Raw genomic sequence first — 15,818 nt, 5'->3', positions numbered from 1 at the left:
TAATTGTATGGCTTTGCAAAAAATTACCATGGCAATTAAAAGTGCTTTAAGATTTCTTTTGGAGGAGAAAGAAGGAAAGAACAGGTAAGTAAAGTGCCCCAGGACTGGATTGCAAGGTAGCATGGAGGGAGGTACAGACATCACCAGTGCGGCCATGGCACAACTGGGGATCTACTGGGGGGAACTGGTGGATGAGCGAAGCCTGGTGTGTCAGGAGCTGGGCATAAGGGCCAGCAGGGAAAGCCAGCTGAGCCAGGAGCCTTGGAGGTAAGTGATGGGGGAAGCAGCTTCTGCAGGGTGCCCCTGTGTCCAGAGGGCAGGAGCTTGGAGCCACAGCACGGCTGAGCAGCCTGTGTGCTGCTGCTGGCTTTGCCTTCTCCGCCCTCACCTGAGGATGCATTCAGCTGGCTAAAGAAGAACTGGTGTCCTGTGCTGAAATGTCCTCTGCAGCATTTGTGACCAGGTACCAGGTCTACAGCCCAGATTTATCCTTTTGTGTTCCAGACCCAGGGTTTGCAGGGTATAAACCACTGCCCTGGGTGAGACCCACGCCGGTGGCATCACCAAGCTCTATGCGAAGACAAAGGACAAAGCACCTGAGGTGTCACATCCTGAGGTTACAGCAGGCTCCTTCCCTGCGGGGCATGAGCGCCTGGTGACCTGGCAGTGGGCTGCAGGGTTTGGTGGCAGCCCCCCACCCCAGGCTCCCTGTAAGCCCTGCTGGGGTCAGCAGCCGGTGCTGCACGGTGCCAGCCCACCCTCCTCGGGGACCGCAGCCGTGCCTGGCCACCCACAATAGCTGCTTTCAGTCCAATTTCACCGAGGGATAGAGCTTTCAGAAATACTAAGCTGCTGGAAAACACTTCCTTCCTCAGCTGATTTGTCACAGCCTTTAGGAAAGTTTCCACATTGGGTCTGGAACCTTGCACCCAGGCTGGGCTTGGGGTGGCATGGGTGCAGGGGGGGTTGCCGTACCCCCTGCTGCCATCAGCCCTACCAGTATGGCACAGCTGAGGAAACTGAGGCACAGGGAGGTAACGGCGCTTGCCTGGGAACGAGCTGCAGCGTTTCTGTAGATGCACCCATCAGCTGTGACCAGCCTGGGTGCTTCGGACCCTTCTCCTCAGGGACTAAAGAGGTCCTCAGCAGCCAACCTCCAGCTCTGGTGCTTCCCTGCTCTCACACAGCAACGTCACCTCCACGAGTGATGAGTGGGAGAGCCCTGCACACTCACCGGTGGAAAAGCCTTTGTCCCCCAAGTGCCACCAGCTCTCGTGCAGACCAGGAGCCACAGCCACACAATTCACGTCACCCCAAACATCATCACAGAGGGTGCTGGGGAATCCCCTGCACAGCGAGTCAGGGGGTTGTGGGGCAGAGCCAGCGCCAGCCACATCCCTGCCCTTGGGCAGTCATAGTCCAGTGGGAGCCACTTTTTTGGGGCACAAAAAAACCCCACTGCATCAGTTTCTCACCTGAGCCCCCCTGGCTATTCCTCCATCGCTTCCCCACTGCTGTCAGGCCCGTTGAGAGCTGGAGAACCTCAGTCTTCTTAAACCTCTGCTTCTTTGTGCTTTTCTTTCAACTCATGCTCTCTTTTCTCCTCCCACTGGAGATAATACAGGGCAGAGGAGCCCCTGGGGCTTGGCCACCCACTCCCTCCCTTTATGTCTTGTTAAAACTTCACTGTGGGCTTTGGTGGTGCCTCTAAAATGATGCTCGGTGCTTCTTTGTGTCCCAAAGCTTTCCCAAGGCTCTGTGTGTGTGTGAATTAAAAGGGAAAAAAAATATCCCAAACACCCTTAAAAGGCAGAAAGCCACAATGATGGAGGTGGAAGGGTGATAGGGAGCTGCTGGTGTGCAGGGTACTCACACCCTGGGACCTGGTGGTGCAAGGAGGGCTAGAGGCTGGGGAAGGGGAGGGAAAGCCACCACCCTGTGGTGACAGTGCTGTGGAGCACCCAGGAGTGCCAAGGATGGGTGCAGCAGGCAGGCCAGGCTCCTTGCGGCATACGGCACAGCAGCAGCCTTGAAGGATTTTGCAGGAGCAGGGGTGATGCTGTCCCTGTCCTAGCAGGTGCTGCCCTGATAGGAAGCGCTACCTTGCTCTGCTTGCCCAGGGGTACAGGCTGGCTTGTGGAAAAAGGAGGTCCCAGTCCAGTCCCAGGCTGCACAATGAAATAAACTCACTCGAATTCACTCTTCCAAAGTTTACTGAGGGGCAGCTAAAATTATCCCTCAAAATCCTCCAGAACCTTGGGTTCTGGTGAAACCTTATTCCTCCCTACAAGCACCACACACCAGCAGCTTCCATGTTCCTCCCAGTCCAAACCTGACCAAGGTGCATCCGATCTTACATCCAGGATCAATTAAGTGAGCAACACAGCAATTATCACCCTACTCACCCTTCGTGGTCCTAGTCCATATGACCCTACAGCACTCCCTACAGCCCTATGGAGGAGGGAGAAATTAGCGCCTGGCATAGGCTCCCTAGCAAGACACTTCCCACTCTGAACAGTCCTTAGCCTGGCTGTGGCTACGTGAGGATGCTCTCCAGCTATTGCAAGGCAGTTTTTAAGGGGCAGAACTTCCCCAGAGCTGCACAGTCAGGCTCTGCAAGCGCCTTTTCCAGAGAGCTTAGTCTCTCCTGGGGTGCTGAGAACTAGGGCTTTGTATAGTTTGTGCGTGGGGGGCTAAACGCTGGGAGATCTGGTCTGGAAAATGAAAGGACTGTCTTTGGAAATTGCAGCCCGGTGGGTCGGGCTGTAGTGGCTTTGCAGGACGGTGGGGTGAAGAAGGAGGATCTCCATCAGTGCAGGGCAGCTGGCAGCTCTGCCTGAGCCACTGGAGCAAACAAGCAGGTTGTAATGAGACACATGAGCTGGTTGCAATGAGGCACAGCTGCTCCGTGCAGGTGTCAGCTGCCTCCCCAGATCCACCCTCCGGCCTTCCAGGAGCCCTCATAGGCTCAGCAGGAGGCAGGGCATGGGGACTGGGTGCTCTTTGGGAGATGGGGCCCTCCCCTTGCTCAGGTGAGAGGAAGGAAGCAGTAAGGAGAGGAGGAGCTGAGGGTGAGCAAGCTTGTTGCAGGCAGAGAGCAGCCCCCGGGGTTTCTGGGCTGGTTGCCCCAAAGTTGAGGAGGTGCTGAGGTTCAGTAGCTGCCCAGGTAATGGGGAAGGTCCCGAGTGGTTTGCAGCATGTGATGGATGGGCAGTGTGGATGTGTGCAGTGGGAAGAGCATGTTGCTTGTAGGGTGGCCCAGCTTGCTGCCACCTAGGAGAAGAGCAAGCTGGTGTTAGCAAAATATCTGGCTTATTTTGGGAGGCTTTCTAGCTGGAGAGGTGGCTGTAAGCTGCGTTGCTTCTGTAAAGGAGGCTTGCCCCCTCTGCAAGAGCTGTGCTGGTGAAGGGCTGTGATCCTGCTGGTCCTGGGGTTGAGGGGTGGGGATGCTCCGTTCCTCATGGGGTTTGTCTGTTGAATGTGCTGTGGTGTCCTCCAGGTGGCTTAAAAACCCTTTCTCTCCTGCCTGGTCTACTTATTAATCTCTCTCCAGAGCACAGCTTATTCTTCATCTCCCTAACGGACCTCTTCCACCCGTGGTGGGGCTGAGGGCTGCAGGGAGGAGTCTGAGTCTCTTCTCTCTGTTCCCTGCTTCCCTCCAGCTGCCCTGGGTGAAGCACACAGGGAGTTAAAACCCAGCAAGCTGAAAACTGTACCAGAGCCACCCTCTTTCCCCTGCCCTGAGCTCTGGGGCTGAGTGTCCCCAGCAATGTGCAGGGGATGCTTGGGGAGGGGGCTGCTGCCCGTGGAGGCAATGGGGCACGAAGCCCTGGCGGGGGGACGTGGCCCCAGCATGAGACCCTCAGCAGCGTGTTTTGCTGGGTGGCTGCAGTGCTGTGTTAAGCCCTTGCACCCTGCGTTCCCATGAAGGTGCTGCTCAGCATGGGGCTGTTCCTGGGGTCTTTCTCCAAGCCCTGCAGGCTGTGCAGGTTTATCTGCCCAGGGTTTTCCCTATGTGCTTTTCAGATCTGTCTCAATGCAGATCCCAGCTGGGAGCCCATCAGCACTGCCCTGGCAGCAAGAGGGCCAGCCTGATTGTTCTTCCTCTCCAAAAATTCCTCCCCCTCTCAGCCAGGAGCTCTCTCCTGTTTGCTGCCAGGCCCCGTGGCACAGCAGGGAAGGCAGCTGGAGTGCTGCCCATCCCGGCAGCGATGCCCAGGAAAGCTGGGCTCAGCAGGTTGGTGAGTGGCCCCGTGACCCTGGCCCTGCTCACAGCAGAGCTGATGGAGGCACTGAAGCTTCGGGAGCCAGCTAGGCTTCCCTGCCACCCGCCCCGGGGAGGATCGGGGCTCTGGGATTATTCCTGGCTGGCGGGGGGAGAGGCAGGGGGGACAGGGCATGAAGCAGGGACCATGTCTTCCCACGCAGAGCACCTTCCAGAAGGGATGTCTGGGAACAGGACGGGGCTGAGCTTGCGCCAAACGGATCGGAGAGGCTGGGTGCATGCTGGGGCAGAGGGCTCGGAGGGTGGCACGTGCTTGTCCTCGTCCCTTTGGGTAAGGAACCAACTCTCCCTGCCCCCTGGGTTGCATGTGTACTGGGGGCTGTGCTGAGAGCCCCCTGGGAACACCATGCCATCGGCTGATCGCCCTGCTGGCACAAAAGGCTTTCTTTAGTCCATCTGTGGTCCTTCTGAAGTCGTCATCCTGTGTCCTCATCCTCTCCTTGGGACAAGGTGTGCTGTGGAACCGGCAGCTCAGGGCCCAGCCTGTGGCGTGGTGTGCTGGCACCAGGGCCATTGTCCTGCTGCTGCTGTCCCGCTGATACCGGGTGCTCAGCAAATGGAGCAAGGGATCCTCTGGGACCCACACCCAGCACCCCGGCACAGATGCGCAAGAAAATACTCCAGGGACTTCAGCACGTTGACCAGGAGGCACTGCCAGCGGTGGGCTGCTGGAAGGGGAGCTGCGTGAGAGCTGTTTGGAGCCTGCGTGTCACCTTGTGTGGCCGGAGACACGGCTGGGCTGCGAGCCTCAGCATGGGCCATGCGAGCCTGGCTTTGCAGCCATGCTGTTGCTCCAGCATGGCAGAGGGGAATTGTTTGCTCGGGGAGCGAGCAGCTGAAGGATACGAGCGGGCGAGGGGATGAGCAGGCAGCAGGCAGGGCTTTCCTTCCATGTGTTCTCGCTAATGAAAACCAGGAGCTGTGCGGCCTCGGAGTGCAGCAGTGCCTTGTGAAAATGGTGTTGCAGAGCTGCCTGGGTGTCCTCCGGGTAGCACGGCCCCTTTGCTGGGATTCCCTGGGAAGCTGCAGGGTGGTGGCAGGAGCCCAGGCATGGAAACCAGGGATTTCTGGCTTGAGCGAGGGCCATGTCTGGCCGATTCAGCAATGCCTAGGTGGGATGCCTTCCCCTCCAAGTAGGAAATGTTAGGTTTGGACTTTGTTCAAGGTGAGCACATGTATGCAGCAGCTCCTTGGACTTACCACCTCTCTGCCCCAAGCCGAGGGTTTTTTTGGTGGTGGTTGATTTTTTATGTGTGGGTTTGTTTGGTGGTTTGTGTTTGTTTTTTTTAGTACAGCTCAGGGCAGGAGGTCTCCTGTCAACCAAATTCTTTTGGAATGGAATGTTGACAGCTTGACCGTGAAGTGTTGCTGTGAGGTACTGTTTGCTCTCCCAAGGGGCAAATGTGATGGTGCATCCCAATGGCAAAGGCACCTCTCCTCCAAGCTGAATGCAATAACTTGTGTTCTGGCTTCTGTCCAGTTTTCTGGTGCTCCCAGAGGCCCTAGCTGATCCGTATCAAGGCCCTTCACGTGTCTGCCTCGGTTTCCCTAGATGCTTACCTGTCCCCACGATGGGGCTGTGTTTGCAACTGTGAACTGACTCTACTTGAACAAACTCACATTGCATTCAGCTGCTGGAGCCCGCTTCCCGCCAACCTGAATCTATTCCTGTCTCTCATCCACAGTCTCAAACAATGAACTACGTGGGGCAGCTTGCTGAGACCGTCTTCGTCACGGTGAAGGAACTGTACCGGGGTCTGAACCCCGCCACCCTGACGGGCTGCATCGATGTGGTCGTAGTGAGGCAGCCCGATAACTCCTTCCAGTGCTCCCCATTTCACGTGCGCTTTGGGAAGCTGGGTGTGCTGCGCTCCAAGGAGAAGGTGGTAAGTGGTGGCAACCCTGGGACTGTGCTTCTTCTCCGGTATCTCTAGACTTAGGATCTTCCATAACCTGTGGCTTATGGAAGAACTTTGTTTGAGGGGAATGGGAGCCCTGCTGAAAGGATTGCTTGCCGGTTTTGGGAGGGATGCCCCCAAATGGAACCCATCCTCCTCCAGGGAGGACTCTGCTTCCCAGGAAAACTGGGAGAGGTCCCTTGCCTCAAGGGACTGGGTGGCTGTGAGCTACCCCAACCCATCCCCTCCCTGGGGGAATGCCCCCTGTACACTGATGGGTGAGTGTGTTCAGGTGGACACGCTTCTTCTGCCCCTTGCTAGGTTGACATTGAAATCAACGGGGAGCCTGTGGACCTGCACATGAAGTTGGGTGACAATGGAGAAGCCTTCTTTGTCCAGGAGTCTGAGGAGAATGAGGTTGGTGATGAAGTGTTGCTGGTCTGTGTCCTGCTGTGACCACCTGGAAGTTCAGGGTTGAGGTGGAAGGACCAGGTTTGGACCGCTCTTCCTCCCCAGGGTGACTCCGTTATCCTGCTCTGACACTTTGTGTGTCTGGAAAGGTTCCTGCTCAAAGGATCTCATGACCAGTGCGGAGGATCTGGGCTGTGGAGCACCGTGAGGGGAGCATTAGACCAAATAGCTGCATCTCAGACTGGCCTCCATCAATGGGCATGGCTGCCGGCCAGTCAGGCAGATATCTCCGGGCTTGGCCTCTTGGGAGATCTTGTGACAGGGACAACAGTGAGCCAGATGCTGTGGCAGGCTGCCTGCTCCACTGGGAAGCAGGACGAGGCTAGTTGTGTCTTCCAGAAATCTTGGCAGCTCTCTCCCAGGCTGCCTTGTGGTCGCTGCTAGCTTGGGCTGGGTTTGAGAACAGGGAGAGGGCTCTGGAGCCAAATCCCATCTGGAACCTTTGTAATTCTGGTCTTGTGGTGCCACCTCCTGCCTGCCTCTCCTTGCCCACATTAAAGACATCTTTAGCTTGTGGCTGGATAACCCTACTTTTTTATTATTATTATTTGCAAGTTGTATGTACAAAACTATTTCTTTTAGGCCTAGCCACAAAACCACCCTCAGGCTGAGGGCTCAGTGGTGCTGGTTGCGCTGGTGGAGCATGTTGCATAGGTGAGAGCCATGAGCTACTGGACTCGAAAGGAGGGTGCTGGAGCTGATGGGCTGTTCCTAACCCTGTTGCAGGTCAATATCCCGTCCTGCCTCTGCACATCCCCCATCCCCACGGAGCAGATCCCAGAGGATGTTGCTCAGCCCTCCCATGGGCAGGAGACCTCCACTGCTGAAATGACCTCACGCAAGAGGAGGCGACGCAGGAGAAAACCCAAGCAGCAGGAGGTGTCTGACTTGGAGTTAGAGGGCTGCGAGGACACCAAAAATGAGGTGTCCATGGAGGAGCTGTGCAAGCCACCAGCCCCAAGGTAAGCTGCCTCACCTGGGCAGGGTGCTGTGATGGGTCAGGCCCATAGGTTCACTTGGTGATGCCTGGCAGTACTGAAACATTGGGAAAGCGTTTCCGAGATGGACCTCGGCCTCATGTGGAGTAGCAAGTCAGTGGAGATGGTCAAGTTGGGTATTGTCGGCTTTCCAGGACAGGAGGCTGGTGCCTCGGAGCAGCACGACTGACCTCTTCCCTCCTTTGCAGTGGTTCAGTGTATTTCTCCTCTGCTGATCTCCCCGAAGAAGAAATCGGATCATTGGAGTCCCCAGAGATTCACCCTTACTCTGACGGGGAGCTGGCCTCTGTGGACAGGTAACGGGCAGAGCCAAGGCAACCTGCTTGCCTTTGAGAGCAGGGGATGTCCGTGTGGCTGGGAAGGTGGTAAGGAAAAGGCACTTGGAGGTGTCCAGAGAGGAGAGTTTTCCTGGCTTGGTAAGGTGCAGCTGGAGGAGAGCTCGGAGCCCATGGGGAATGCTGCTGGCCATGGTCACAGATGCAAGAAGCCTGCCCTTACAGGGCTCCCCCGCCTCTGCTGCTGAGCTGCTCCGGGACAACCAGTGGCCCAGCACTCGGCTTCCTTGGGCCTGAGCTTCCCATAGGTCTTGCTGATTTTTAAGTCATAATTTTGAGGCAGAACTGATTCTATAGGAAACCAGCCTTATAGGGTTCTCAGACCTAAATATACTTGCAGTGGTAGGAAAGCACGGGGCTGTGGAGTAGGTGAGGTCCCATGTTGCCTTCTCTTCTTGTAGTCCCACCCTGAGCCATCCGTCTTCTCCTAAAAGTGATTCAGAACTGGAGATCAGGCCACAGGAGAGCTTGGCTCTAGGGGCTGAATCCCACATGCAGTGGACCTGGGGAAGGCTCCCACAGGTGAGTCCCTGCCCTTGCTCTTCTCTAGCAGCTGGTGGGAGAGGGGCCTGCAGAAAGTGGAGGAGGCTGTGGCCAGGCAGCCTCAGAGGAGTCGGCATTTTCTGCCTGATGCTTTGGGCAACTTCCCATCCTCAAACCTGTTCTTCTGCTTTCCTTGAGGTGAATAAATCTGAACGAGTTGAACCAGCCAAGTCTGCAAAGACCACTGCTACTGCAGCAACTGCTGTCTCTGCAACGCTGGTCCCAGTGGATGAGGCAACCCATCTTGTTGCCACCTCTGAAGGTCTGGGAGGTGGTCCAAGCCCAGCAGGACCTCAGAGCATGCCTCGTTCCTCTGCAGTGTCTGTTGTTGAGCCAACACTGGTACCCCGAAATGGGGACATCCCCAGTGCTGTGGGAGCCGAGAGCTTGCTGGAGGCCTCCTCAGCCCCACAAGAGAAGCAGGAGGGAGGCAGGGCTGTTGTGCCAGAAGTTCAGCCAGATGTGGAGCCTTTTGAGGGAGCCACTGCTTTGAGACAGGTGGGCTCAGAGGGCCCCGAGCTGGAAAGCCAGAGGAGAAGAGGTGAGTGTGTGGCTGGTGCTGCTGGAAGCGATGTTTGAGCTTGTGTCTGTATGTGACTTGGGTGTGGGGCTGGATTGTTCATTCACCGTTAACTCCTTCGTGACTGCCCTGGGAATCAGAGGTGTGACATGTCTGCTCTGCCTTCTCCAAAGCAAGGGAGCTGGTAGCACATGAAGAGACATTCCTCAGGTTTCCTCCTTTCAGTGACCACCCAGCTCCTCAGGAAGGCTTTTGTGCCTTATATTTCCTGAAGTCCATCCTTGGATGTCCCTGCTTTTACACGGTTAGAAGATTTCTCAGCAGCATGGACCATACCTTAATTTGAAGTGTCTGGCAGCACCTGGCCTGACTAGTGTCCCAAGCCCACCAAGCTGGGTGGAAAAATCACACAGTGAAGCATGCATTTGCCTCCCTTGATAATGTGTTGAGAATTTTTATGCTGTTACCTGTCCTAACTAACCTTACTCTTCCAGCCTGCATAAATTCAGAGCATAATCATCTCCCTGAAGAAGAGATGCTTGGGATCCCCTGTGTAACAAACCGTTACCTTGCATGGTGCTAACTTCAGATTATCATGGCAGGACTCTGGCCTGTCCTTTGTGTCCTCTTGGCAAGCGGTCTTGTGCCAGTGCAGGTGCCTTGAGGTACTTCTGTTGCTGTTGACGTAAGGCAATTTTTCAAGTAGGAAAAGAGATACCTTCTTTCTGGTACATGAATAGAATAGAGGAAAATGCTGTTAGCTTTCTCAGTAGGTGCTGGGTTGGTTGGAGAGGTGATTCAGCTAAGCTCTCTCCCTTCTGTTTGTGCATTGAGGAGCCATCAAAAGAAGTCCTCACCTGGGTCCTAGTGATGTTTACCTGGAAGAGCTCTCCAACCTGGATGAGGAGCATGTGGGGCTCTATTTCCCCAGGAGGTATGGGTTGGCCCAGCTGGCTAAGCTCAGACCTGCTTGAGCAATTCCCCTACAGCAAAGGATGGAGGAGCATCTAAAGCTATTGCCTAATGTTGCTTCTTCTCTTGCTGGTAGTGACACAGAGAAGAGTTCAAAGCCTGTGGCAGACCCCAGCAACCCTCTGTGTGCCCAGCTGCCATCCAGCCTGCCCGCCAACAGCCCCACGGACTCAGGCTCAGATTTGCTGCCCACCATCGCCCTGTCCCTGTGCGGAGGCCTGGGGGGCAGCAGGCAGATCTCCTGTGGTAGGTGGGAGAGGAGGGGGAATCTGCTGTCCTGAAATCCATTATACACACCAGTGGCATGACACTGCCTCTGTCCCACCAGAAAAGTTCATGGAGCATATGGTCTCCTACCAGCAGTTTGCTGAGAATCCAGGACTCATCGATGACCCAAACCTGGTGATACTGATCAACAAGAAGTGAGTGCCCTGCTCCTCCTGCTGCTTCATCCCAAGATGACCAGTGTGGCCCCCTTGTCCCTACGGAAGCACTCCTGTAGGAGTGTGACTGTACCCCAGACAAGGATTATACCACGGTAGTTGTGGGAGGGGACCTTCTGGCCATGCTGCAGGACAATGTGGAAATAGCTCTTGCTCCAGGAATGATGATGTTCCTGTTCCTCTTGTTTCTTCCAGGTATTACAACTGGGCAGTGGCTGCTCCCATGGTCCTGTCCCTGCAGGCTTTCCAGAGGAACATTCCCGAGGTCAGTGGCACAAGACATGTACTGGCCATGCTTCTCAGCAGGGCTTGCAGAGTACAGTGGGGCTACGAGAGGCCAAGCTTCCCATACGGGGCTTTGCAGGCAGTCTGGGGCAAAGCCAAACATCACTCCAGTCTTCCAACCCTGAGGTCTTCCTTTCCCCCACAGGGACCACAAAAAGGGGGGCTTTTAGATACCTGCGTACCACTGACACCTGGAGAGCAGAGGTTTCCTTGTCAAAAATCTCCTATTCTGATGGTTGTGTCCATGTGTGGATGGCCAGAGCCAGCAGCCCTGGCAGTCTGGAGGAGGATTTGGGACTGCGTGAGCCCACTCTAGGGCTCTGCAGACCTGGCTGGGATTGTATGGAATAAGGCACCCAGATATACATTGTTTATCCAACCTGCATGAAGGGAACAAGTCATTGTACCCTTTACCCCAAAACCTTCTCTGCTCAGAATGCAGTGAGTCACACACTTTTTTCCTGTGAATAAATTTGCAAATGAAAACATGTCTGGACAAGGGTGTCCTTAGCCTGCGGGCAGCTGAGCCTCCCTGGGCTGAGAACTGACCTCATCCTGTGTTCTGCCACATCCACAGAGCGCCATCGAGCAGCTGGTGAAGGAGAAGATGCCCAAGAAAGGCAGCAGGTGGTGGTTCTCCTGGAGGAGGAGAGAATTCCCAGCAGAGGAGGTGTGTTTGCAGCAGTGGCTGTGACAACAATGTCCCCAGGAGGCAGCTGTCATTCTGGTGGCTGGCAGGGTGGGGGGAAGGAGAGCAAGTAGGGTCCTGGGGCTGGCCCAAGGGCGAGTACAAGGCAAGGTGACTTCTGAAGGTTGCTGCTGTCCCCTCAGGTCTGTTCATGCCTGAGCAGCTGAACACCACCGGTAATGCAATAACATTGTAATGGTGAGACACCTTGCCATATGCCCCTCACACCACAGCCTGGGCACCACACGTGCTTGCTGCTCTCCCTGCCCCATCACAGCACCACGTTGTGGTTCGTCTTCCATGGTGCAGTGTCCTCAAAGGCAAGGGATGCATTTCCACCTCTTTTCTGGTATTGCCGCTCCAAGAGGCGGTAGAGCAAAGCAGCCCCTCTTCCAGCCCTTGGCACTGAGGTCCTAATGATGCCACTCTCTGCCTGCAGCAGCAGCAAAGGCCAGGGAAAACCAAGACGGGGATGCTGCAGCCCAGCTCTGCTCAGCAGAGGTAAGTGCCTCCCTCCCAGGGTGCCTTTAGGAGTCTGTGCATGCTTCTGGTCTCTTTTTCTCCTAAATGACCAGTTATCCCCAAGTGTACCTAACGTATGAGAGCTGAAAGCTCTGTTCAGGCTCTGGCTGACCCCGGTCCAGCCAAGCTCCTCCATGGCCGCTTCCTGGTGGGTGCGTTGTCCTGGGTTCCCTCCAGATCTTCCCTGGTACTCATGGGGAAAGCTGTGGTCTGCGGAGTAAAACAAGTATGGTCTTCCCTTCTGTGTATAGGCAGGAGGAAGAGGGATCATCTAGTGATGACGGGTCCCTGCACCCTGGGAACTTGTTAGCAACGGATGCCCCTGCACAGAAATCTCCACCAACCTACAAGAAATCCCTGCGGCTCTCCTCTGAACAAATTGTATGTACTTCATTCCTCCTTCACTGCCTGCTTGTGTGTTTAGGGGTGAGACAACCCTTAAATATGGATTTCTCTACTCCTGACCTCATGATTTTTTTTTATAGGGCATTTAAGTATTTTGCCCTCAGTGGCTACCCTATGGATGTCTGGGGTCTCTGGCATCCAGTGGATGGCTCTGGCCAGGTGGCAGTCTGACCTCTAGGAAGCTTTGGACTGGTGTGTATTGGTGCTGGTGTACCACTTCTGTTCCCTCTACCACAGGGAAGGCTGAATCTGCAAGATGGCCCCAACGAGGTGGCATTCAGTGTGACAACCCAGTACCAGGGCACGTGCCGCTGTGAGGCCACCATCTACCTGTGGAACTGGGATGACAAGGTGGTGATCTCAGACATCGATGGCACCATCACCAAGTAAAGGGTCTTTCTCCCCCTGGACATCCCTGTTCCTCCCTGTTATGGGAAAGTGTCCTTTCACAGCTAGCATAAGAAGCTGGGAGGGACCACAAACCCCATCCAACCCACCAGGTTGGGTCAACCTAACCTGGTCTCCTTTTCTTCTAGGTCAGATGCGCTTGGGCACATCTTGCCGCATCTGGGAAAAGACTGGACTCATCATGGGATTGCTAAGCTCTTCCACAAAATCCACATGTAGGTATTGGATCGACTGAGGCCAAGGGGAAGTGGGAGGATGATGGAGGAGGGGCTGGGTGGGAGCCAGTCAGGGGTCCTTAACCACTGATGCCGGCCAAAATAGCCTGATTACCCGCTGTCAGTGATGACTGATGTTTGCTGCGCTGTCTAGATGATGTTGGGGGGCACAAGCAGAGGGGGCTTCCCCTGGGAGCAGTTGTTTGCGTTCTCTTCCCTGAGAAGAGTGTGTGTTGGTGGGGGCTTGGCTGGGGAGGTGTAGCTGAGCACCAAAGGACACGAGACCGCACCGGATCACACCCGAGAGGCCACAGGCATCGCCGAAGACCTTTGCCTCGCTGTGTAGCAGCAGCACGGGGGTCCGCCCGGCGCCGCAGCCCCCTGGGGCCGTGCCGGTGGCCTCTCTGGGCACCCAGCTACTGCTTCCCGCACCCACGGGGACCCCCGCCCCGAGGTGCGATGTGGGGCTGGCAGGGGGTCCTCACGGAGCCCGACCACCGGCTCCATCCCTGGCACCGATGGCCACTAAGAGGCACTGTGGGCCCGCGGATGGCTCGTCCCGGCCCGGGGCTGGGGGGGACACGGGGCTCTCGCCCCCGGGGGGCTGCGGGCGCGGGGTGCGGTGGGGGTTTGCGGCCACGTCTGGTCCCGCAAAAGCAGCATTCCACGCCTGCCCGGGGGTCTGCACGGGCTGTGCCCAGCTCCCCAGGAGCCGCGGGCAGCCCGGTGCATGGGGGTGCTGGCCCGGGGGTCCCGCTGGGCTTCGCAGCCCGGTACGTGCTCCCCCTCCAGGGGCTGGTTTTAGCCTGGGTCTGGGGGCCAGTGACGCCACCTCGCTTGCTGAAGGGCAAACAGGTCTGGGCTTAGGGCAAGTGCTTGGCTCCGTCCTCTTCAGGGGAGCAGGGGGTGCCCGGTCCAGGGCGCAGCCTGGAGGGTCCCCTGTGCGCTCTGTAGGAATGGCTACAAGTTCCTCTACTGCTCAGCCAGAGCCATCGGCATGGCACACATCACCAAAGGCTACCTCAAATGGGTCAACGAGCAAGGCTGTGCCCTCCCCAAGGGTCCCATCCTGCTTGCCCCCAGCAGCCTCTTCTCTGCCTTCCACAGGTACTGTGTCCTCTTCTCCTCCCCAGCCCTGCACCTCCTGCATCCCTGGGGATGGCACCCCCCTCCCCTCGCTGAGGGGTGTCACAGCCTTAAACTGCCCCCGCCCCCTCCCTGGGGCAGGATGCCTTTCACCGGAGGCAGCAGGGGAACTGTGGGTCTTCCCTGCAGCTTCATGGTGAAGTGCCTGATGCATGGAACCCTTCTTGCTCCCCAAATTGCTGCCTTGAGCCCCGGACAGCCTGGCTGCCTGCGGTCCTGGCCAGCTGATGCTACTACGACCTCTGCTCTGTGCGTCTGTCTTGTGCTGCAGGGAGGTGATTGAGAAGAAGCCGGAGGTGTTCAAGATTGCCTGTTTGATGGACATCCAAAACCTGTTTGCGATGAAGGTGCCCTTCTACGCAGCCTTTGGGAACAAAGCCAATGTGAGCAGGTCTCCTGGGGTGGAGGAAGGGCTCGGGCTGTGGTGGTGGCAGAGGTGCCTCGTGTAGCCCTCACGCCTCGCTGGCCTTCCTTGGCAGGACGTCTATGCTTACAAGCAAGTGGGCCTGCCGGAGAGCCGCATATTCACAGTCAACCCCAAGGGAGAGCTGATCCAGGAGCTCACAAAGAACCACAAGTCTACGTAAGTGACGTGCTTGTTCCTTGGGTTAATGTGGCTTTAACCCTGAGGAGCATCTCATGAGGAAGAAAAGTAAACAAAACCCCAGTGACTCCAATGCAACTTCTTTCTTGTCCCCACAGGTACGAACGTCTGTCGGAGCTGGTGGAGCTCATCTTCCCTCCCCTGGGACAGGGTGGCAGCGTTGCTCTGGTGTGTCCAGAGTACAGCCACTTTGCCTACTGGAGGCGTCCACTCCCTGCTGTTGACTTGGATGCCTTCTCCTGACCCCATTACCTGTGGAGACCTGACCCAGGGCTCTCCTGCCTGTCCTCTGCCAGTTCGGGATGCTCCATGTGCATCTCCTCCCTGTTTGCTGCTCAGGCATTTTGCCCTTCTAATAGGGATCACATTCTGCACTAGAAACACCCCTTCTCAGGGGGCCAAAGAGGGGTAAGAGGGAGATCTGACTCCACAAAAACTCCAATCACTAAACTAAAATTCATGTAAGCTGGGTGTCATCTTCATGTTCTTAACACCTATAAAGCCTGGCTGCCTTTTAAAGGTGGTGGTGGTGGGTCATGGTCTTATTTACTGATGAGCCTCTGGCATAGCTATTGCTTCCTCCAGTATGACCAGTGTTTCCAGACAGTTCAGTTACCTCCAGTTTGGTAGCTGATGGACTGAAGCTGTCTGTGGCTTAACTCATTAACGTAGATGGAAGCTGTTGGGGTTTTGAGTGTTCTTCACCAACAGCAATAATAAATAAGCAGTGCCTTAATCTAGGCTGCCTGTTGTAGCCCTGTGCGTGGAAGTGGGAGCCAGGCTGGGTGTCCTTTTGCAAATGTGGTGGGGTTTATCCTGCTGAAGTGGCCTGGGGGGGGGGGTGTGTCCCGGTCCTGGTGGAGATGTGGGCAGGACTTACAGCTTCCTCAGCCTGTGGAGCAGCTGCACTAGAAAAGGACTTTATTTTGATTTTATGTTTTTTTGCCTACTACCTTCAGGTAACGTTGCAAAATTGATTTAATGCAGGAAGCAGGCTCTGGTGCTCTGTGTGTGTGCAGGGGCTGAATGTCTCCTGTGCTGGCACAGCCTGCCACAACCTTGTGCCAGGGCAGGAGCTGT

General features: G+C 56.1%; 1 protein-coding gene across 1 annotated transcript; it reads left to right on the top strand.

The window, feature by feature from the left end:
- Positions 1-3,065: 3,065 nt before the first annotated feature.
- Positions 3,066-15,412, top strand: LPIN3 (lipin 3). The gene is given in 20 exon segments (XM_040609424.1): positions 3,066-3,166; positions 5,971-6,171; positions 6,505-6,600; positions 7,381-7,616; positions 7,841-7,948; positions 8,389-8,509; positions 8,669-9,071; positions 9,885-9,984; positions 10,099-10,268; positions 10,351-10,444; positions 10,661-10,730; positions 11,328-11,440; positions 11,889-11,943; positions 12,219-12,341; positions 12,603-12,751; positions 12,902-12,988; positions 13,943-14,095; positions 14,406-14,517; positions 14,614-14,717; positions 14,837-15,412. Coding segments are annotated over 19 exon segments (2,631 nt in total). The 5' UTR covers positions 3,066-3,166; positions 5,971-5,979; the 3' UTR covers positions 14,982-15,412.
- Positions 15,413-15,818: the final 406 nt, after the last annotated feature.

Source organism: Falco naumanni, chromosome 10 (genome assembly GCF_017639655.2).
Source record: "Falco naumanni isolate bFalNau1 chromosome 10, bFalNau1.pat, whole genome shotgun sequence".
NCBI lineage: Eukaryota > Metazoa > Chordata > Aves > Falconiformes > Falconidae > Falco > Falco naumanni.
This window is presented reverse-complemented; position numbering and strand designations above follow the sequence as displayed.